The sequence below is a fragment of the Peromyscus californicus genome, unplaced genomic scaffold (genome assembly GCF_007827085.1).
Source record: "Peromyscus californicus insignis strain IS unplaced genomic scaffold, ASM782708v3 Scaffold_3__1_contigs__length_106647218, whole genome shotgun sequence".
Lineage (NCBI taxonomy): Eukaryota > Metazoa > Chordata > Mammalia > Rodentia > Cricetidae > Peromyscus > Peromyscus californicus.
The window spans coordinates 62,098,919-62,121,886 of NW_026294551.1; the positions used below are offsets into that span (position 1 = coordinate 62,098,919).

Sequence of the window (22,968 nt, forward strand, 5' to 3'; positions counted from 1 at the left end):
TAATGACGACACTTGGGAAAGTTGTCCGCCACGCCATTTTCTAAACAGAGGGCCTCATCTGCTAGCCCTTGCAGAGAACGCTCTGTGAAGGCCAAGAACACTGTGCACCAAACATAAGTCAACCCAACAAAGTCAGCCTTCCCATGCCTTTCATTTGGTGTGTGATCCCAGTAGGCTCCAGGATTTCCCCTGCTGAGGCCAGGAAGCTTTCAAACTGGAAAACACAGACATATGAACATCCAGAGAAACAAACACACAGATGCACAAGTGGAGAAGCAAAAGAACACACACACACACACACACACACACACACACACACACACACACACACACGCACACACACACACACACACACGCACACACACACACACACACGTGCACACAGAAACACACATGTGTGGATGACATTGCACAGCTTCAGGACCAGTTACCCTGTACTCTTCTGAACTGATGTCATCTGTCATCCTTGAACGATAACGTACCATCACCTGCCAGCTCTGACTTTTCGAGACCTTTCTGCTGAGACACTGCTGCTCTCTGTTAATGTGCAGGTGACGTCATTGTCGCTAGTCAGGCCCACCCATGACGTCTGCACTGTGTAACCTCCCTAGGGGAGTGATCCAAGAAGGATGGGGCTCGGGATCTAGGAGTCTATTCTAAATGCTTCTTCTTGTAAATGGCAGGTGCCCAGCCCCTCACTAGTTAATGTCCCTGCACAGTAGCATAGTGTAGAGAGCCATGGCATTTCAGCCAAGGGCTTTTCCACAGCTGCCGGGGATAAGAGTGTCAGTCTTTCTCCATGGCAAAGTTCAACACTTAGAAATCAACAGAGTCTTAAAGAGAAGAGTCACTGTTGGGGGCCGGGGGAAGCATTTTGTTCATCTTTGTGGGAACACACTTGTAGGTCTTCCCCAGTGAGATGTGACACTACCCCGGCTACACACACACACTTCCCACTCCAAACAAGTACGACCAGCTCCAGACACTGCTGATTTGATTTGCACACACACCACCTGAGGGGGATGGTGTGTCTAGCTCTGGAGGGTAGAGGATACTTGCCCACTGACCTCCTGGGTCCACTCTGGGACTGGGACCGGTGAAGGGAAAGGGAGAGACAGGTGTTTGGTCCAGGGAGCCCTATGAGGAACACACTGCAGCTCTGAAGAGGAAATCAGTCTGCATCAGACAACACAGACCCAAGAACACTGAGGAAAACATCAGGACATGGTTTTTATTCTCTCAAGGACATCCATATATCTACCTGTCCTTTCCAGTTGTCTCTCCTTACCTGTCTCGGCCTAACTCATAACCACCCCTACAACCGTAACACCACCCTACCCAGCCTCCAGACACGGTAAGGGCTATGGTTTTCATACTACTGGTAGATGTATGTATAAGGCGGGCATGAGGTGAAGGCTCCAGACAGGTAGCTGCTATGACCCAAAACTACCTCCCCCAAATGCTCCACTGGCTCCCTGCCATTGAGCGGCAGGCAGACCCTCACACACTCTGTTCACTGCTCCTCATCAGCCTCCTTACTGACCCCCCCCCCCCCCCCCCGCTGTGCTTTTTATCTCTTCTTTTTTCTATATTTATTTATTTATTTATTTATTTCTTCTTTTAAAGACAGGACCTCACTATGTAGTCCAGATGGTCTGGAACTCACAGAAAATCCTCCTGCCTTAGCCTTCGAAGCTCTGATGTTACCAGCGTAAGTCACTACACTCAGCATCTCAATGGGGCCTTTAACACTGCTCGCTGGTCATTCAGCTCATCCACACCTTTGTCTCTCTAGTCTCCACCCTCACACCTGCTCTCCCATCTGAAATCCACACCCTGGTGTCTCTATGTGCCAGTTCCATTGGTTACTTTTTTTTCTTTCCCCTTTTAAAAAAATCAGGTGCAATTTGCATACGCCCAGTCTTGTGAGCTTCAAAGCATCTACAGACACCTCCTGCACCTCCACACCTCCTCCTGCACACAAACATAGCCTCCATACCCCAGCCCCTTCCCTACACCTGTGCCCTGAGCCTGGGGCTTTGTATTCTTCCGAATGTCACCTGATGGTCATATGATGGGACACAGCAGGAAACCCATTGGGTCTGGCTCCTTTCATTCCACTTTATGGTGTCAAGAACATCCCGTTGTGCCCATTTTTTATTGTTACTCAATAAGATCCCATCGTGCAGTGGGCCATGGTCTAGTTAGCCAGGAAGGAGTTAGGGACATGCCAGTGTAAAATACATACATCAACCTGATATGCTAAAAAACATCAAGAAGCTGTAATTGTGGAAGATGATCTTGTGCCTTACCTATCCCTATACGCAGGCCGCAGACTCCCTTAACTTTGAGGAAGATGGTGCCTTCCTCCTACCAGGGGAGAGAAGCAATCTTAGGTCCCAAGTCTGGGCCCTGGGGTTGTGTTGGGCCTATAGAAACATTCCTCGGCCTCTGCCCACACGCCTCCGGTGATCGGCTGTCCTGGAACCCACTGATCCACACCCGCAGTGCAAGTTCCATCATTTTAGATAATCCATCACTGTCTGTCTAGACAGGGGGTATCTTAGTCAGCCTGGGGTCCATCCCTAGCTCTACGGAATTATCCAAATGAATTTAAAACGCTGATGCTTTTCTCTTGTAAATCTGTCTTTTGTATATTTGGTTTCTAGAACCAGAGACGCCACTTCGGGTCACAGACGTGTAAGGGTCATTGTTAGTATCCCCTGTGCCTGCTCATCAGCTGAGGGGCTCACGGTGCCTCCTAGTCAAAACAGAGCTACCCTAAACACCAGCTCAAGCTTGTGTACGGGCATAGCGTCGTCTCTCTTCAGTAGCCACGGCTCATGGAAAGGCTGAGACGATCTGAAAAGTCAGCCCATGTCTGGGTTTATTAAGAAACTGCTGGATTTGGGACATTTTTGCCACGTTCGTTCTCTCCTGAGCAAGCAGGAGGCTCTGTCGCGGCTGCTGTCAGGTCGTGATGCTGGATGCCCCTGAAGCTGGAAATGGGGTCAGCATCATCTGAGGACACAGCCGTGGACATCACCTGTCAAGAGTGGCAGGACCTCAGAGGAACCTCTGCAAGGATGTGATGCTGGACACCTACAGCAGCCTGGTGCTCTTGGAGCACCGCACAGGCAAACCTGAGGTGGTCTTCAGGTAGGAGCGTGGATTTGAACCATGGAGTGCAGCAGAAGCTTCAGTGTAGAGCCTCTGAGGTTGACAAGACCCCCAAGGTCAAGAGCTAGCCTGAGAAACTCAACAAGACGTCACATTAAAAAAAGCGGGGGGGGGGGGGGGGCAAGCATTCTACTTGAAGTGTGCCTTATGTGACATCCAAACCCACATCAGGGCAGAACCCTACGAGCCCCCCCCCTCCCAGCTGAGCCTGACACGGCACCAAAAGCCAATAACGGTCGTCAGGCTGCGGAGCACACTGTAGTAAAACAGACGGCCATCGCTCTCCCAACTCTGTGCCAAGATCCACCAAGAAATCCCACAGACCCACATCAGCAGGCCTCAAATCACTTACGGCAGTGGGAGCTCACTTGAAGTTTAAAAATAAATCGGGCTCAGGATGTGGCACAGTGGCAGTGTGCTTTCAATATTTGTGTCGTGTGTCTACATTTATAAATTCTTCATGTTATCTTTCTCTTGAGGGTACATACCCATGGGTGATTGTTTGTAAATATAATCAGTCACGGAGAAACCGCAGCCAATTTAGAATTCTCCTTGGGCAAGGACATTTGCTCGATCATGGAGAATTAAAAAGAAAAAAAAAAAAAACTTTGCTAAGAAACGAAGTGCTGATGGGTAACGTATAGTCTTTGAACTCACACTGCTGCCCTGGCTGCTGTTATCCCCATCTTCCTTCATCCTCTTGACTGACTGGATTACGGCCACGTGTTACCACATCCAGCCTTAAATTTAATTTGTGAAGATTTTTGTTATAACATTGAAATTGAAATTTTTATACCTCAGGATTTCTTTTTGAGCAAAATGTTCATATATGTAAGTCTAGTGTTAATTTTAAGATGGAATTATTATTGGACAGTAAAGTAGTTCAACTATAGGCAAACAAAGAAACAAAATGATATAGAAAAAAGCAGAAGAAAGGAAGGAAGGAAGGAAGGAAGGAAGGAAGGTAGGTCAAGCCAGATGTGGGTGTGGTTCAGTGATAGGGCATGTGTTTAATACGAGCAGGCTGTGGGTTGCACCCCAGAAAGGGAAGGGAAGGGAGGAGAGAAAAAAGAATGGGAGAGAGAAGGGGGGAAGGGAGGGAAGGGGAGGGGGCTGTCAAATTGACTTCCAAGGTGGCTGTGCCATTTTTGAATGCCTTAAAATGTCCATCAGATGCCATCATTCTGGCCAAGCCTAGTCCTCATCCACTGGCTCTCACGCCATTCGGCAGGCAGCCAGACCCCTCAGGACCCATGGACCCAGCTCCTTAAAATCCCAGCGCCAGCCCTTGTCTACTGCCTCCTGTCTGGGCCTTGTTGCTGGCTCTCAGTAGTTCAGCTCAATTGGCCTTCTTTCTGCTCCTCAAACTCACTGAACACCAGCTCAAGGCCACCCTGCCAGGGACATTGGAGCCTGTGCTTAACGAAGTCCTGAGGGTGCTGGGCACTGTTACCAGCAGTATCTCTGAGTCAGGACAGGTCACTGGAGAGATCTTCATGTTCTGATCATCAGCTCCATTTCACAGAGAAGAAGACTGAGGTAGAGAGAAGCTCACTCCCTGGCCTGGGGCACCAGGCAGAGGCACTGACGGCAGTGGTACCTACAATTCTGTCATCCACAGAGCAGAGAGCACACCGATGCCCTGGGCCTTCTTGGGATGCTACAGAAGAGTGGCTGTGTTTGCTGAGGAAGGCAAAGGCCAGTGTGGCAGGCCCCACTGGCCAACAGTTAGTGAAGAGGTGCAGCTCACCACAAATGGATTCATCAGATGCTGAAACCGTGTTCCAGTAACGCGGGTTTCCCTTGAAAGCCTGGGTACTCTTTTTGACGTAATGTCCTTCAAAGTGTTATTCTAAAAGGATGACACAGGACACAGGACATTTTTAAAGCATTCAGCAGTGAGCTCCTAAACTGGGTCTAGTGATTACCATGCAGCCTGCTCCCCTCCCCTGTACCTCCGGGGCAGCTCCACAAAAGCCTCTTGGCTCTCCAAGGGTCTCATCCTCCCTGCCCCCACCACGGGTGCTCCCCTCCCACCCAGCTAGGAACAACAAACCACCTCTTCTTCCTGGGGTTCTTTTATATCTCTTATCGGGCACCTTCTAGGTAAAAGGTTTGCTTTTCTGAGTGCTGAGGCACAGCCACGAATAGGGAGAAGAGAAGCTCCTGCTCTCAAGAGCAACGGCATTCTAGAGAGGTCAAAGCAACCGTGGTATGTGGAGAGCTGAAAGAGACTGAGTGCCGGGAATGAAGGTTGGGCCCAGCATGGCACCCTCACCCTCGGCATCCTGTGTCCTACATAGTATTGATGGAGGCTCATGGAGTGCCCTCAGGAACCTGGGTGATATGCATGGGGCCCTGTGGGATACCTTGTGCGGTATCCACGGGATCCACCTGGGGCCCTGTGGGCCCCTGGTCACCTGCCCTAACCCAGCCCAGCAATCCTGCTTCCTTTTACTCTCTCCTATAGGCTCTGGGTTGTGCCAGAGATCCTCCTGGGAACCCCCACCCCCATGCAGCTCAGCCCTCAGCCCTCAGAGGAAGTGTCACTTCCCTGGAGAGGTCTATCTTGGTTCCTCTAGCTAGCTAGGCCTCCCAGTTTATGCCCCAACACCCTAACCTTGCATCACATTATACTGCACTGCTCTGCCCATATACCCTGCACTAAGAACACCCGCCCCAGCCGCCCTTCTCAGGAAACCTACCCTAAGTGGACAGGAACCACCATGCTCAGAAACAGAACTCTTGAGGTAGCTATAGCCAAGGGCTGACTATGAGGGTTACAAACCCCAGTGCCCTTGAAGGTGGGATGGTTCCTGGTGATCTTCATACTCTAGGGAGGAGTTGTCAAGCTGGACTTCTCTGGCTGCTGCTGGCCACACACTGCTCTCCTAGTGCCTTCCTACCAATACTGTGTACCTCTTTCCCTGAATCAGAATCCTCACTGCTAGGGGACCTGGACCAGGACGCTAACTCAGCATCTATCTCCTAGATCCCATGAATGGATGCTCTGGACAGCAGGAGCTGGACCTGGCTGGTTTCCTCACAGAGCGTGACAGCTTACAAACACTTGTGGGAAGGATGACCGGGACTCTTCACTACTTGTATAGAGAGAGCGATGGGCAGAGTGGCAGGTAGACTACAGGACAGAGCCCAGAATCTGGGCTTCTGAGTCCTCATCAGCCTACAATGAGCCCCTTCTGCATTTCCTGAGGAAGAGAATAGATCAAGAGTCCAGAGGCTTCCTAAATCCAAACTCCACCTAGCACAACGCCTACCCATCCCACCCCAAACCTACCCTCTGGTTCTGGCTCCAGATTTCAGCCACCTCTGGCCTCAGGCAAGGCCATTCCCTTCTCTAGGTGGCTGGTGGGCAAGCTTGGTCCAGGCTGGGTCACAAGAGGGGCTGCAGAGCCCTCTCTGTAGATGGGAAGCATGCAGACCTCATGCTCCATCCATTCACATACAGTAGAGGTGTACTGTACCCACCCCTAGCCCTATGATCCATCCATTCACATACAGTAGAGGCATACTGTACCCACCCCTAGCCCTATGCTCCATCCATTCACATACAGTAGAGGCGTACTGTACCCACCCCTAGCCCTATGCTCCATCCATTCACATACAGTAGAGGTGTACTGTACCCACCCCTAGACCTATGCTCCATCCATTCACATACAGTAGAGGCGTACTGTACCCACCCCTAGCCCTATGATCCATCCATTCACATACAGTAGAGGCATACTGTACCCACCCCTAGCCCTATGCTCCATCCATTCACATACAGTAGAGGCGTACTATACCCACCCCTAGCCCTATGCTCCATCCATTCACATACAGTAGAGGTGTACTGTACCCACCCCTAGACCTATGCTCCATCCATTCACATACAGTAGAGGCATACTGTACCCACCCCTAGCCCTATGCTCCATCCATTCACATACAGTAGAGGCGTACTGTACCCACCCCTAGCCCTATGCTCCATCCATTCACATACAGTAGAGGCGTACTGTACCCACCCCTAGCCCTATGCTCCATCCATTCACATACAGTAGAGGTGTACTGTACCCACCCCTAGCCCCAGGGACCCAGGAAGACCAAGAGACAAACAATCTGCACCCTGACCAACTTAACAGCCCCAGGAAGGACAGTGAACAAGCCCAGGTATCATAGGGATTAACATGCTCAGAGGCCATTGAGGATGAACCCCACCTCCTGGTCTACTTTAGGACTCACATCCCATTTCCCTGGGAACTCTAGAAAGATGAACATCAGCTTTGCCACCTTTTAGGATTTAGATTGCCATATGAAAAGGTGGACAGATTTGGTTTTTGTTGAGGCCCATTAAGGTGAAACTCTTTCCTCCTGATCAGAAGAATAGAATCTAAATTCTGCCTCGGCCTAGTGTGGAGACCTGGCAATCTAAGCCTCCCTAAACATCATATACTATGGTTTTCTCCCTTAGGAGTCAATCCAGCTGAGCTTGTCAATCACCTGGGCAGGAGTCCACCCAGCCCCACCCCAGGAAATCTGATTCACCTGGAGACACCTAAGAGAAGGGAAAGACTAATGATCCCCTTGATGAGATCATGTATTCGTCCCTCCCAGAAACCCCTCCCTTAGTGCAAACTCACAGAGCTTCCACCCTGTAGCACCATGGAGCCCACCAACTTTTGAGGGTTGTTCGGGAAAGTGTACCTTTTCTTTTTCCTTCTTTTCTCTTTCTTTCAGATAATGGCCAAAGCCTGGGTGTGCTTTTTCTGACACTCTGGGCCTTCTCACTCATTCTGGGGCGCTCTTCCCCAACCTCGTTCCCATCATGCATCTGATTATCCACCATGTGACTGCTCCCTGATCTCTACCACTGAACATGCGACCCTCATTTACACAGCATGGCTTCTTCTCCTTCTCCCTTCTCCTGGAGGCTTCTGGCCTTGCACACCCTGTTGCTATTCTCTCAAATGTTCTTAAAATAATCCTCAAGTTCCTTCTGAATCCGTTTCTAGTCTAAGAACTTGAAGGCAGGAACCCCAATCTCTCCAGTAACACAGGGAAAGATGGCTGAACAGGGCTGCTAGAGAGGGAGGCTCTGCTGTCTATCATCACTGCTTGGGGAAAAAAGAGGAGGAACTTCACTGACTTGCCAAGATGAGAAAGAGGTACCAGCCAAGACACTGCCCACCAACCCTGACAACCTGGGCTTTATCTCGTGAACGGTCATGATGGAAGGAGAGAACAGACCTCTCAAGCTGTCCTTTGACCTCAACACACACACAATGGCAAGTGCATGCACAGCACACACACATACACAAATAAATGTAATTTTGAAGTGCTTTAAAAAGAAATCTGAAAAGGAAGCAGTTCATGCAAAGGTCTAATGAACGACAGAGAGGTGAGAAGTCTGGGGCAGATGGGCAGGAGAAGGAGGGAGAGCTGAACGGGAACAGGAAGCAGGGGCCATGCAGGACAAGGCAGAGGGGACCAATTGAGACTTTACATTCAGTGTGGCAGGAAGCTGGGAGGAGACCACGGTGGGATGGGTGGAGGGTGTATTGCAGTGGAATGGGATGTGTTCTCAGAGGCCCCTTGTTGTTAAGGAATAAGTGAGAGACTCTGACGTGGTCCCTCCTGTCGAGGAAGCACCCATGCACAGATCCCTCAAGTCCCAGAGGCCTCCACCAGAGAAGACAGGTGACTTAGGGCAGACTACTCACCAGGCTGTTCATCGGATGACAGACTTTACTTCCCTGGCTGCCAGCAGACCAAGTGTGGAGTGTCTGGGCTGATTGACCCAACATGAAGACAGCTTGGGCTTGAGGCTTAGCTGGATCCCATCTCAAAATAACAGCCCGCCAATGACCTTGGTCAAGTCCTAATCCTCTTGACAAACTTCCTCTAACTCAGAGAAATGATGCTTCTTGCTTGGCCTGCCAGAGCATGGCTGGTATCAACAGAGACTTCCAGACACTACACTTGAATTTGGTAGGTACTCTGTCCCCACTCATGACCAAGTGCCAGCTACTGCAGTCCCACTTGTCTGAATACAAATCCCAAGGTGACCCATTTCATCCCTGATAGGGCAGGAAAGTGAGTTGTCCCTTGACCACACCATTTGGGTACAACTGTTGTACCTACCTGCTCTGAGCATAGGGCCCAGAGCCCCAGCATAAACCAAAGCCCTTAATGTGAAGCAATGTTTCTTCCCACCTCCCACTCTTTTAGTATGTCCGCAAGCTGGCCATTAGCAGTGCCTTCTTAACCGACAGTGAGACTGAAGGTACATGAGTGCCCTGGCAGTCAAGTGGCCTGAAATCTGACCTAAGGCCCTCCAGGATGTCGGCACAGCCAGGAGAGAGGATGCCAAGAAACTGCAAACTCAGAGGACACAAAATTCAAGTGGTATGTAGCAGCCAGGACCAATTGTGAAGCATACCCACAGGCAGGGCCTAGACTTGCTGGTCAGTACTGCTTGTGTAGAGACTGAGGTCACAAACTCTGGCCCCAGCTGGCTTAGATCCTGGTGGAAGAGTCCTAGCAGAGCTCCAGGGCTATGTGCCTTACCAGACCAAGCCAACAGCTCTAGAGCCCTGCCCTCCACCCCACTCCTGCAGACTGCACCATAGGGAAACGCTGCTGGAATTCCCTCCCCGTGACCACTGAACCAGGGGCTAGAGAATGCATCGCTTCTCTGCTCACCTGGTACCAACTACACCTGCAGGATGAAGAGCCCCTGGGTCTGCACTGGGGCAGGGGGTTAGAGATCTAGCCACTCATGGAAGCAGTTTGGGCAAAAGAAAGGATCCCCTCGGCACAGGCTTTGGCCATGGAGATCCCAGAGTCTGAGCCCTTGGCACTTTCCAGAAAACAAACCGTCAGGGGTCCCACCAACAGCGTTTGTCTGCACTCTGCTCTCAGCTCCCAGGCCTCACTTGTGATGGGGAAGGGCTCCTTTTAGTCCCCACCCCCTCTCCCTTCCTGCAGAGGAAACAGGGTGGTTGCCCATCTCAGGGCCAGGCTTCCTCTATCCAAAGGAGCTCTGGGAGGGTTCTGGACACACCTGTAGGGATGGAGGGCAGGGCAGTAAGAGCCACAGAATGAGGCAGAGGCAGTGTGTGGAGGGGATCCTATCCTGGGGTCTGAGAGGAGGCCACGCTGTCTCTTCTCAGCAACATTGCTGCCATGTCCTACTCTGTCCCTGAAGACGAGCTCCCGCCCCAGGGAGTGCTATGGTCCAGCCTGCAGGGGCCAGAAGATGTGTGAAGGCTTGGCATGTGGCAGAGGCAGGCAGAGGACAATGAGACACACATCTCAACACAGTAGCATTCAAAGAGATCAAAATGCATTTAATGTGGTCTAGTCTCATTGCCTACATCTTTAGATACCACCATGTATTGAAAATAACATGAAAATTCTCCGGTTTCACCATTTAAAATAGATTTAACATTCTGTGACCTCACACAGGGCAGACACCCATACAGGGGCCTCCCTATGGTATGTCCTTCTGCCCCCAGGCCCTCAGCTGGCAAGGACCAGGTGGCACAGCACCAGCATGGGCTCAGGGCAGCCGCTTCATCCTGTGCAGCTCTCACATGCTGCACACAGCACCCACCCCACTGACATTCACAGACACGCACCGTGGGACCTCCACGCACTCACACAGGTTCACATGCACAGATGCACCCAGGGCCTCCATCAGGACCTGGTGCAGAGGCTTACCATCAGACTCCTCAAACGATTGCACACACTGTGTACAGCCTGCAGATCCAGGGCAGGGCAGGGACTCACGTCGGATTGTGGTTATGTCTGTGGCCAGCACCCAACCTGAGTCGTTCAGGTGAGTGAGCACCAAACCCACCTCACCCCAATAAAAAAACAAGCACACACATACCTGTGGGCAGACACACACAGACTACCTGTATACAAACACCCGTGTATACCATATATCTGTATACCAAGACTCACACACAAGGAGACAATCATGTGAGCACATCTGTACATGCATGCACACACACCCTGGCTTCCCTCCTCATGCACTCCCCAGGGGCCAAGCTTTCCTGCTCGGCACAGGCACATGGCTCCCCTCTCAGTGGCCTCCCCCACTAGGTGCACTGAAGGGAGTGGCTAGTTTGGTCTTTAGCACAAGCAATAAATAAATACAGGGAAAGAGAAAAAAGAGGGCAGGAGAATTGGAAAATGCAGCATCTGCCTGCCTTTGGCAGAGATGAAAGGCAGCTTGAGCTGCTCTCCAGCAGGGCCCAGGGACTGGACCATTCTGGCAGGCCTGGACCTGGGAGGAGGATGGGCCAGAATGATGAATGCTTCAGGCCACTGAAATGAGCTAGGAGCAGGCCTTGTGGGACCAGGAGCCCCTCAGACCCTACTCTGGATGCAGGCCCATCTACTCAGGAATAGCAAAAGGTGCCTCGGCTCCCACAGTGGTAGCCAGTGGCCAGGACCTGCCCTTCTTCCCTCCCCAACCTTCAGCCTGACCAATTGGACAGAGGTGGGTGAGAGCCAAGCACCCCCATGCTGAACGCACCCTCAGGCCTTAGGGCCAAGGCTAGAAAAGTCAGTGAGATTTGAGGGCAGAGGCCAGGCTAAGAACACAAAGGAGCCGAGGCCTCTGCGGCAATCTAGGCAGAATCTTCCAGCCTAGAAATTAGCATGAAATCTTAAGCTCGATGTCTGGAAGCAAGGCCACCTCAGGTCTCCCTGACTGGGCACTATCGGGAAGACTCCATGGCTTGGGACCTAGGGGAGGAGGAGCAGCTCCATCACAGGCCCCTAAAAGCTAAACAGAAATTCTTTGTTTCATGACATTTCTCTGGTCATCTCTATGGTGGCCGGGGTCAGGTGGAGGCTGGGGGAGGGAGGGGGGTGTTCCTCTCTTTCCGGCAGCAGATAACTGGCTGGGGCCGGCTGGGCTACCTCATTCCGCCCCAGGAGTGTGGGAGAAAAGGAGGTAGGGACATGGGAACCGTGAGACAGGTGTAGCACAGCCTCTGCATCCTGGGAGGGGCTTGTGGGGGCTTCAGGAGTGGAGTTAGGGGCAGCAGGGAAGGATTAGACAAGTCTGATAAACCAAAAATGACTGAAGCCAGACAACCAGAGTGTCTAAGGCACAACTCGAGCTGTGAATCCAGCAGGTGTGGGCTGACCCACTTCCTGGGAATGTGGGAACCGGACCCCATGCTAATTTCCTGAGTGTCCTTTCCTAAGAAGCACCCACTCTGGTGTTTCCTACTGCCCCTCACTGCAAGGGGTGGAGACCTGGGACAGAGAGGGAGCAGAGCACAGGGGAGCACGGAAGGGGGCCTCCCCTGGGTCCTAAAGCCAGCCCTGATGCAGCTGAGGTGCAAAGTCAATCACAAAAGATCAAGCCAGACTCATCCTAGTGGCCCCCACCCCCAGAGACATCCAGACACTTTATTAGGATCATCAACATGGTCACAAGCCTGATTCATCCTTAAGCATGACAACTTGCAGGGCCCTGGCACACGTGAGGGAGACACCAGACCTCCCAGAACCTTCGGGGCACCCCATCCAGCTGCTTTGCCTGGCAGCACTGAGTAGAATTCTAACTGTCCCCACACCACGAATTTTAAAAATTCAACCACATGTTAGTGTTTTCTTGTGTTTGTTGTTGTTGTTGTTGTGTTTGTAAACAGTCTCATCCAAGTTAGAAACCAATGAAGTGTGCATACACTGCTTTCCCCACAGGGCTGGGACCTCTCCTGAGCTGCTTCCGAGGCCTCCAGCAGAGTCCCCCATTCCTGTGGTTCACCTTACCCCAAGAGGTCACCCCCTTGCCCATGCGTGTACATCTGAGGCCATGGGCTGTTCATTCTGGTCACCCTCTCTCCCTCCAACCTCCCCAAGCTATTGCGAAAAAACATGAGAAGACTAAGATGCTACTGAGTCTGTGACCCGAGGCATTTGGCTTGCTCTGCTCCAACCCAGGCCCCCAAGGGACATGGGACCTATCGTGGTCAGGATGGTGCTGCACCAAAGTCAAGAGCACTCAAATCTCTGACTCCCGCCTGTAGGGCCGCTGCTCAAGGGCACCACTGCTGGCCTGCAGTCTGTCAAAGTCATGCTCCGGCTGAGGGCTGCGGCCATCCCGGTCTGTAACCACCTCGTCCTCCTCATCTCGGCTCAGGAAGGCCAGCTCATTCTCATAGCAGAAAGAGTTGGCACTGGGCAGGAGGAACTTGTTCTCCACCAGGTCCTTAGCGCTGCAGCGGGGCGTAGAGGGCACCTCATAGGTCTTGTGGAAGTGCGAGTAGTCAATCTTGTACTGGTTCTTCTCCTCGAAGAGCACTGGCTCAAAGCGGTGGCCCCACAGGATCTCGTTAGCCAGGTAGGAACTGCGAGCCTGTGTGGTCATGGCTGTGGCCTCCACCATGCCTTCTAGGATGACCACAATCTCAAAGTCATCTGTCTCGAGGTCCTGACGGCTAATGCCGAACAGTGGGCTGGCCTCATCAATCTCGTGCAAGATGGTGATGGGTGACACCAGGAAGATGCGGTCCAGGCCCTTGTCAAAGCCCACATCAATGTCAATCTGGTCTAGTGGGATGTACTCACCCTCCTCTGTGACCCTGGGCTTGATGAGCTGGGCCCGCACATGGGCCTCCACAATGTGGCTCTTGCGAAGGTTGCCCACACGCCACATCAGACAGAGCTTCCCATCCCGCAGAGCCACCACAGCATTATGGCTGAAAAGCAGAGTCTGAGCCCGCTTCTTGGGCCGTGCCATCTTGGCCATGATGGCACCAATCATGAAGGAGTCAATGATACAGCCTACAATGGACTGTGCCACCACCATGAAGACAGCCACCGGGCACTCCTCAGTCACACAGCGGAGCCCGTAGCCAATGGTGGTCTGCGTCTCAATGGAGAAAAGAAAGGCTGCCATAAAGCCGTGGACCTGCAGCACACAGGGTGTACGGCCACGGCCCTCGGTGGGCTCCAGGTCTCCGTGGGCGACAGCAATGACCCAGAAGATAATGCCAAACAGCAACCAGGAGGCAAGGAAGGCCAGAGAGAAGATGAGCAGCATGTAGCGCCAGCGGATATCCACACACGTGGTAAACATGTCAGCCAGGTAGCGCTGGGACTTCTCATCCATGTTGGCAAATTCAATGTTGCATTGGCCGTTCTTCTTGACAAAGCGGTTGCGGCACCGGCGCCGTGTATGCACCTTGCCATTGCCAAAACCGTTGGCGCCTGACATGGTAACCAGGTGCAGCCCGTCCTCCTCTGATGATACGATGCTGTAGGGGTTGGCCCGGCTGGCTGCGGTCATCCCGGGGTCTGGGGGACCCTGGCCTGCCCCCAGGCTGACTCCGGGCAGGGGCACTTCTGCAAAAGAGAGGACAGTAGGTCTGTCTGGGCAGGCAGCCAGGGCCCATGACAGTAACTGGCAGACACAGCCCCCATTTAGTCTCCACAGATCCCCTGTCTTCCCTCCCACTTAAAGCCTGCCTCTCAGTCTACCTTCTCAGCTTGGAAAACAGCCTTCCCGGGCTCCCAGCAGCTCCCGCCAGAAGCCTTGGCTTCCTCGCATCTCTTTTTACCCCTATACCAAGGGCTCTGTTTCCAAATATATTTAAATTTCTCCCACTCTCATAACCCAAGTCCTGGTCACCTCCAGCCTGGACCAAGGCAGGGGCCACCTCACCAACCTCACTTCATCCCAGTTCCCATGGTGAGCACCAGGAGCCTGAAAGGCACCAAGATGAATCCCATCCTTCCTCTACTCACAGCCAGCAAACCCTGGGAGCTACAAAGCCTGTACAGGCAGTCCCACGGCCTTGTTGCCCAGTTGAACACAAACACATATCCCGCCCATACACACATGTGCGTGTGTATGCTATCCCCCCCCATGCCCCCAACTCACACACACACACTCCCCACCATGCTCCCCTAAGCTCCCCCTCCGACACACAAACATCCCACACACACACACATACACAGCAGTGCAGCTGTACATCAGACTGCTCCCATGCTGTCATGACCGGCCTTCTCATGCCCTAGAAGTAATGCCCACATGGTTCTGACCCACACATTGCACACCCCAGCACAGTCCCTCATGTAGAATATCAATAGCAACAGTCATAATAGCTGTGACACTGGCCTGTTTTTCCCACCAAGACCATCAGCTCCCTCACAGCAGGCCATGTATATCCCTCACTGTCTTACCCCAGGTCTAGAACAGGTCTGCCAAGGCCCAGGCCTCATCATGTCTGACATCCCATGTTCACTCGCCCATCTTCGTGAAGTCCTCAGCATCCACTAAGCACTCATAAGCTACATCCATGACTTTTCTGTCATGGGGTCATATGCATAAGGAGTAGACATCCAGATTGAGTTGCCCTAACTTCAGAACAGGCAACTTCCCACATCTCTGCTGAGGACTACAGGTGCACAGACATCACAAGTGTTACTTGCTTCCATGGCCAGCTTTGGCCTCCTGTAGGGAATTCTGTGTCTCCAAGCCAGCCAGCACACACTCCTCCCAGAGAAGGCCCGAAGAATGGCACCATAGCCATCAAAGCAAACCCATTTCTCAGGCTCAGGCTTTGCACACCTCCCATTGATCCACAAGGGCCAGTACCAGGTTAAGTAAGCCAGGGGTCACAGCACTGCCTGCCCCTGGAGACTCCAGCCTGTCTCAGCTGGGCATGGCAGAAAGTGGGTGTCCTCTGGTTTAGCAGAACATTGATGAGCGGACATGCTGTATCTCCCCATCACAGGGATACCATGCACCCAAGACCTACCCAATCACACCACAGTTTAGAGCCCAACAAAGCTTTGGAGCCCTCAATCACCTGACGTCTCTAGGAAGACAGAGATCCCAGAAGAAGATCCCAGGGAGCTGGACAGCTAGGGCAGGCTAGATGCTATCAGAGCTTCCCACCCTTAGACCCTTGAGGGTGGATCTACCCATTTTTCAGACAAGGAGGCTTAGAACAGGAAGACACTTGCCCAGTGCCTGTAGGCAGAGGTAGAAATGCTGGAATTCGACCTCATCCAGACAGCACAACCCCTGGCCACATCTACATCAGAGGCTCAGAAGGACACGGCCTGCAGACTCTGCTACCAACATAGAGGATTGGGTGGAGAGCATTAGAGGGGCCAGATCAGGAGGCACTCCCAGGGTCTACGCCATAAGCCACAGTGCTGCTGAGTCCTGAAGCCTGGCAGACACAAGACACAGCCATGAAGCCTGAGAACCACAGAAAGCCTACTGGGCATGGGGCGAAACATATCCAAGACCCTCAAGTCATGCTTTAACAGCCATAGAGGGTTTCAAAGAGGTGAAAGAACTCCTAACCAAGACATACGGGCATCAACCAGGAGAGCTGAGATCCAAACCTCGTGTCTAACGCACAGTTTCCTACCACGTGACCTTAGGCTCTATAGGGCCACCAGTCCTCACTCTGACATCCTCCCCTACAGCTGTTTCAGTCGGCCACCTCACCATGGGTCTGTGTAGCTGAGGCTCGGGGCTGTAATGGTGGATGCTGTTTCTGTCTGGGCCAGGAGGCAGAGAGTTGGCGGGGCTGGGGAACCCGGGGACCATTCTGAGAAGACAGCTCAGTCCCAGATTTCTGAGCCTTCCAGGGGAAGGTAGCCAAGGTTGGGGTACTCAGACGCCGGGGAGAGGCTGCCAGATCCCAGGAGCCAGGCTTGTGTGGCCTAGAGGCCTTGAGGGACGTCCAGCGGGTCATGGTGGCTCTGGCTCCCACTATGAGCAGCAGCCGGCCTGCAGGGAACAGAATCACAGGAATCAACGACTGGGAGGGGAGCCCCATCCAGAAGCCTGCTCCAGGAAGGCAGCCTTACATCTGGCCAACCCCCACGTAGTGGCTGAGAGTGCTGCAGCCACTCCTGGAACCACGTAGGCAGCGTCACAGACCTGGGAACTCCCACTTCTGTGGATATTCCACCCAAACCACAGAGAAAAGCAGCTTCGTCAGGTTTATGCCTGTTCCGTACCTTGAGCCAGAACTGATGGAGCGAAGTCCCTTGTCCCCAAACACCCAGAGAATGTACACAAGCAACAGACGCAAACAGAGCCCTAGGGGGTGGAAGCCCCTCACTGGGGGGATGGTGAGAACAGACTCAAAAGGAAGCAGAGACTAGCACCACAGACGGCCGAGTGTCAAGAAGAGACCCCCACACAAAGGCCTGTGCAGCAAGAAGGTACTGAAGACCTCTAAGAAACATGGGGCAGAGTTTCAGGGGGGACGTGCAGGCTGGCAGGCTGTCGCTCAATGGGCAGAAATGAGACTAGGAAAGAAAAGCAATGAGATTTGTCTCACTTGAAGAGGTCTAAGCAAGAAAAGAGGCCAGCACTCCACTTCGTAGGTGGGGAAACTGAGGCCAAAGGAGAAAACAATGCTCAAGCCAAAAGTGAAAACCATGTTAGCAAAGCCCAGGCTGGCCAGTGAGGGTCCTGGGCATGGCCAGGAGGAAATAAGGAGACTCAATGGAGTACAGTACCTGATCTAGACAAGGAGAGTTGAAACTTGACAGTGCTCAAAACGAGACCGGGCACAGTGGGCAGCAGAGGGCACAGGACCTGCAGGAAGAAATGACCTGTCCTGGACCTACAGGCCTAAGACCAGCTTCTTGCCCAGGCATCTGCAGGCACAGCCTCTCAGCATCCAGTAAGCTTGGAGCACTGGTCAGGGCCAAGACTGGAGCTTTGAGCAAAAAGAGCTGCCACCTAACCTAGGGTGGGGCCTGGGAGGTACCTCCGGATGGAGCAGGACATCCCATGCCAATCTCCAAGGCTCTGGGCACCTCAGGTTTCGCTAACGTCCGGAAGAAACTGGGACAAGGCTTGGGCCCATATTCCCAGATGTCAGCACGATACTGACTGCAAAGACACGGACCCTGGGAAAGGAACATCAGGTGAGCCCCCTCCCTTGGGCTCCTCCAGAATGAGGAATAAAGGGGTCAAAAGTTATCAATTGCTCTACCTTCCAGATACTCTCCTGAAACTCTAACATGCTCATCCATTTAATCCCTATAATGACCGTGACGAGTAATCCATTTTCCAGAGAGGAAACTAAAGCTCAGAGAGATTGAGTCACTTGTAAAGGGACACACAGCCACTAAGGAGTGGAGTTTCTGCCCTGGCGAGGTGAGATGAAAACATCCATCACCCCAGCCCCCGAGAGCAGATGGGATGGCATCTTATGCCACCCCCAGTTCTCCAGACCCCACAATCCCATTTGGTAATAAAACATACAATACAAACTGTCCCCAAGTTGGCACTCAGTAGCAGACTTTTAAGGGACAGGGTACTCTGGAAGCTTCCACATCAGAAGACTCCTTGGAGGTCATCTGTGCCGGGAAGGCAAGCAGGTAGCCTGCCAGAGCCCTTTCCCTTCACCTGTGCCTGGGACAGACTTCCATAATCAGCCACAGAGCTTCTGCCCACTGTATCCAGGAGCAGCTAATGTAGTCACCACCCATCAGTCTTAGCATGAGAGCTTCCAGAGGACTCCCTGCCTCAGTCACAATGGAAATGGGAGACCAGGCAGGCAGGAGGCACAGAGGTCTCCCTTGTGCCAGGCCCTGCCCAGAGAGCAAACCTGTGGTAGCAGGCAATAGGAACCCCTTCTTGCAGAGACGGCCCAGCCAGAGACTAGGGGCACATGACCAGTAAGGAAGCTGGTCTCCTTAGTAAGAGTCAAATTAAGTATGGGTGTTCAGGGGATGGAAAGTTGAGAGGGCTGACATTTCTTTCTCTAAATCTGGGAAGATGATTCCCTGGCCACTCTCAAGTCAGACTCCCTGGTTAAATCCTCAGACAACCTTTGCCCTCATCCCCAGCAGACATTCATGGTCAGTGCATACTCTGGACTCCTGCTCCAAGCCTATGCTAGGCTTGAGGGAAGTAATGGCCAGTTCATGCTGGGGTGGGTAGGTCAGGGCTGCTCCCCCATCCCCCATCCCTCACTGCTTCACAGCCCTTGCCCTGATTCTAGCAGCCACATCAATATCTCTGCCTGAGAGCTCTCCAGCTATCAGAGCACACTCTGCCCATGAGCAGGGCAGGCTGGGAACCAAAACCACCGGGAGTAGGTGAGTAAGCAGCTCCACTCCCTGCCCCTGGCATGAGTAGGCTCTGAAGTACATGTTCCAAGTGCCACCTTGGCTGGGAGCCCCCAACTGGTTAGATCCCCAGCTTGTTTTAGCTCCACTCGCCTGCTCCCCCGCCCCCAGCAGTAACCCTATCAACAACACATCCTTTACCACCCTTTATCTCTTCCCTCTCAGCCTTGTCTCCGTGCTCACTCCCCGCTGGGATTTCCTCAGCTTGTCTACCACGAAGCTACTACACTGGTAACTTTGTCCCTTGGACTCTCCTCATGGGGCCTCTAGTGTCTCACACCCGCAAAGCCTCCTTGAGCCCCAATATCCCCTCCAAGATGATCCCACCAGCAAGTAGACAGTATAGCACCTCTTCTCCACAACGCCCTCCACCCTCTCCCCTCTCCCACCTGCTCTATAAAGACCTCAGGATTCTTTTCTTTTTTTTTTAGAGAGGGTGTTTCAAAACAAGGTTTCTCTGTGTAGCCCTGGCCATCCTGGAACTTGCTTTGCAGCCCAGGCTGGCCTCAAACTCAGAGATCTGCCTGCCTCTGCCTCCCGAGTGCTGGGATTAAAGGTGTGCGCCACTACGACCAGCGACCTCTGGATTCTCCTGTCCTGGTTTCTACCCATCAGGGCCAGAAGCTCCTTCTACACTGTTTGAAAGCTGCCCTTGTCCTAGCCCCACCTGGGACTAGCCTCAGAGGCCCTGACACAGAGGAAGTGAGAAGTGTTCCCGCACAGAGGAAACCGCAAAGGCAAGAGCAAAGACCGAAGGGGCAGGTGAGGAGGTGACCGCGCCGTGAATGAGCAGACAGACACATGCACAGGCGGGTGGTCAAGCGGATGGACCGACAGACTGGGCTGACAGATGTGTGGGTGTCTGGAGAGGAGTGACCAGATAATGGGTGGTTTGGTGGGTGGATGGATGGTTGAGCAGATGAATAGGAAATGAGTAATGAATGGATGGGATGGACAATTGACAAATTAGAGTGGATGACTGATAGATGGGTGTTTTGGTGGTCAGGTGGGTGTGTGGACAGGATAGGGCGGGGAGGATCGGTGAGGTGAGGGGTAGGAATCAGGTGAGAGCGGAAGGCGGGGGAGCGGCGGGGGGGGGGGAGAGAGGGCGCAGGTCAGATAGACATAGGGGTGTCTGGAGCTACTGGATGGATAGCAACAGCTGGCTAAGTGGGCAGAAGAGACCAAGGAGGGGTAAGTGGAGGCACCAGTGAGCAAACCCGTCAGTGCATGATGGAGCTACACAAGCACACATCGGGACCTCACCCTCACCTGGAGTTGCCTCGAAGTTCATTGCCAAGCGGAGGCCACTGTCATTAGAAGTAACCAAGCAGCTGCTGCCATCACTCAATGCCAGCTGAGAGGGGTGGGGCCTCCAGTGACTCCCAGACCCAACAGTGAGCACAGCAGAGCCGCGGTAGGTGCTGCAGCTCTCCTCAGGAGGCTCAGAGGCCGTCACTGAACCTGCTCGCTGCCACCCCATATGCCTTCACTGCACCACAGCTCCAACCAGGAAACCACTCGGACTGGACCAGGGCAGAACAAGAAAGCCACCGCTGATGATGGTGAGTGTTGTGGTGCTCTCACACACGCCATCTTACAGAACCCACATGGGGCCACAGGGCTGGAACGACTACCCTCCCCTCTCTAGAGAGAAGCAGCAATGTCTCCAGGGTCATGGAGAAGCTTGGGGTGTTACACCTGTGTTCAAGCTACTCCTGCCAGGCTTCCCCAAGGCCACCCCCAGGCAGCTGTGGATAGCGTGATAGACAGTATTTCCATGGATGGTGCGTGGGTGAGCGAATGAATGAATGAGTACGGGGGTAAGGTTGGGTGAGCGGCATCGCTGAGCAGATAGGAAAGTGAATGGGAGAACGATAACATTTCAAAGGGGCAGACAGGAACTTTCCTGCGTGCGCGCGCGCGCACACACACACACCCTACAGTGTCCAGAATCAGTTTTCCATCTGTCAAAGGGGCCCCTTCCTCCCAACCTATCTGCCAAGTGGATCTGGGGAGAGGATGATGGGAGGGCTCTCAGGGCTTCTGGAGGCCAGGACCATGAGATGTTGTCACCTCCCCCACCTCCCAGGCAGAGTTCATGGGGACGCCCAGTCGGCTTTGTCACACTGGCTTTTCTGGCTGGGATTAAAGAAATGGTTGGTGAGTCACCCCCACATTCTAAGCCTCTGGGGCAGGCGACCGATGATGGCAGGTTTGGAGATGCAGAGTTATATTCAAATCGGGGCTCTTCCACTTACAAGTTGTGTGGCCCTCGGGAGTCACTTCCCCTTTCCGGAAGTCTCTTCCACCCCTCATTACCATCTTAAGTGACGCTTTGCACCCACTGTTTGCCTCTCGGCCCTTTTCCTCTAAGAAACCAGGAATCAAATGTCACACAACTGGGAAGGTCCACGACAGGGACATCCTGCCTGTGAACTGTGAATGAGTCCACACTGTGCTTGGACCTATGTGCTCTACCCATTACATGCCAGCCTTGAAGGACGGTTCCTCCCACCCCACATATCAGGAAACCGAGACCAAGAGGTCAGGCCATATCCCAGTTATTCGGATCAGAGCTCTATGCAGAGGAGGTGACTACCACAGGGCAACGAGAAGCTAAAGAAGGTTCTGGAGAAGAGTCAGGGGTGAGAGCTGCGAATAGTTTGTTCTCCCCACTTCCTGTGGGCCACCTGGCTGGTCCCAGGCTCTCTCGATCTGACTCCTTACTGGGGCTTCCCCCAGACCCACAACTCCAGCCCTAAAGCTCTCACGATTGTTCCTCTTTAATGAGGAAGCTGGGGCTTATTACAGAGAGGTGACTCGCCCAAGGTCACAGGGGGGGGGGGCGGGGGGGCTCAGCTTTATGGATACACGGTCCAGGGCCCCTACCTTGCCCTACCCTGCAGCAGCTACAGCAGCCCACCGATAAGCTGACCCCTCGGCTCACCAGGAGCCCCTTCCCAGGAGCAGTCACCAGCCACCATCACTCCCAGATGAGAAGGCTGGAAGTACAGGGCCAGGCCTCTCTAGATCTGAGGGTTGGGCCCCAAGCAGTCGCCAGCCAGTGAGGGAAAGGCTCAGCTGGCCCAGGCCTCTTCTCATGCTCAACCTAAAAAGCAAGGCTCCAGAGCAGGCAGGCACTTCCTGAGGCTCAGGTGTCATGCCAGTCTCCAGCCAATATTCCCATGAAACTGAGCATGGCACCAGGAAGTGTGGGCCAGAAAAGGCAGCATGTCAGCAACGGTGCCAATTTCTTTCTTTCTTTCTTTCTTTCTTTCTTTCTTTCTTTCTTTCTTTCTTTCTTTCTTTCTTTCTTTCTTTCTTTCTTTCTTTCTCAGAGCTGAGGATCAAACCCAGGGCCTTGCGCTTGCTAGGCAAGCACTCTACCACTGAGCTAAATCCCCAACCCCTAATTTTTTTTTTGTTTTGTTTTTGGTTTTTTTGAGACAGGGTTTCTCTGTGTAGTTCTGGTGCCTTTCCTGGATCTCGCTCTGTAGCCCAGGCTGGCCTCGAACTCACAGAGATCCGTCTGGCTCTGCTTCCTGAGTGCTGGGATTAAAGGTGTGCGCCACCACCACCCGGCCAGTGCCAATTTCTTGAGGGGCCCTTTCCTGGCTCCAGACTCCACACACCTCAGCAGGGGTCACGGGA

At 53.0% G+C, this 22,968-nt stretch overlaps 2 protein-coding genes across 4 annotated transcripts in view; both read right to left on the reverse strand.

Moving 5' to 3' along the window:
• Positions 1–22,968, reverse strand: part of Tnfrsf13b (TNF receptor superfamily member 13B) — a 125,327-nt gene that overhangs the window by 71,781 nt on the left and 30,578 nt on the right. The window lies entirely within an intron of this gene.
• Kcnj12 (potassium inwardly rectifying channel subfamily J member 12) overlaps positions 10,498–22,968 on the reverse strand; it is a 43,067-nt gene continuing 30,596 nt past the window's right edge. The window contains exons 1-2 of one of the 2 annotated variants that reach the window (XM_052757269.1): positions 16,667–16,931; positions 10,498–14,544 (exon numbers count right to left, since the gene is read on the reverse strand). In XM_052757269.1, coding sequence (XP_052613229.1) covers positions 13,202–14,544; positions 16,667–16,916 — 1,593 coding nt within the window. In that variant the 5' untranslated portion in view covers positions 16,917–16,931 and the 3' untranslated portion in view covers positions 10,498–13,201. Of the gene's footprint in view, positions 14,545–16,666; positions 16,932–22,968 lie in introns of those variants that run through there. The other variant, XM_052757268.1, reaches the window with a different exon arrangement.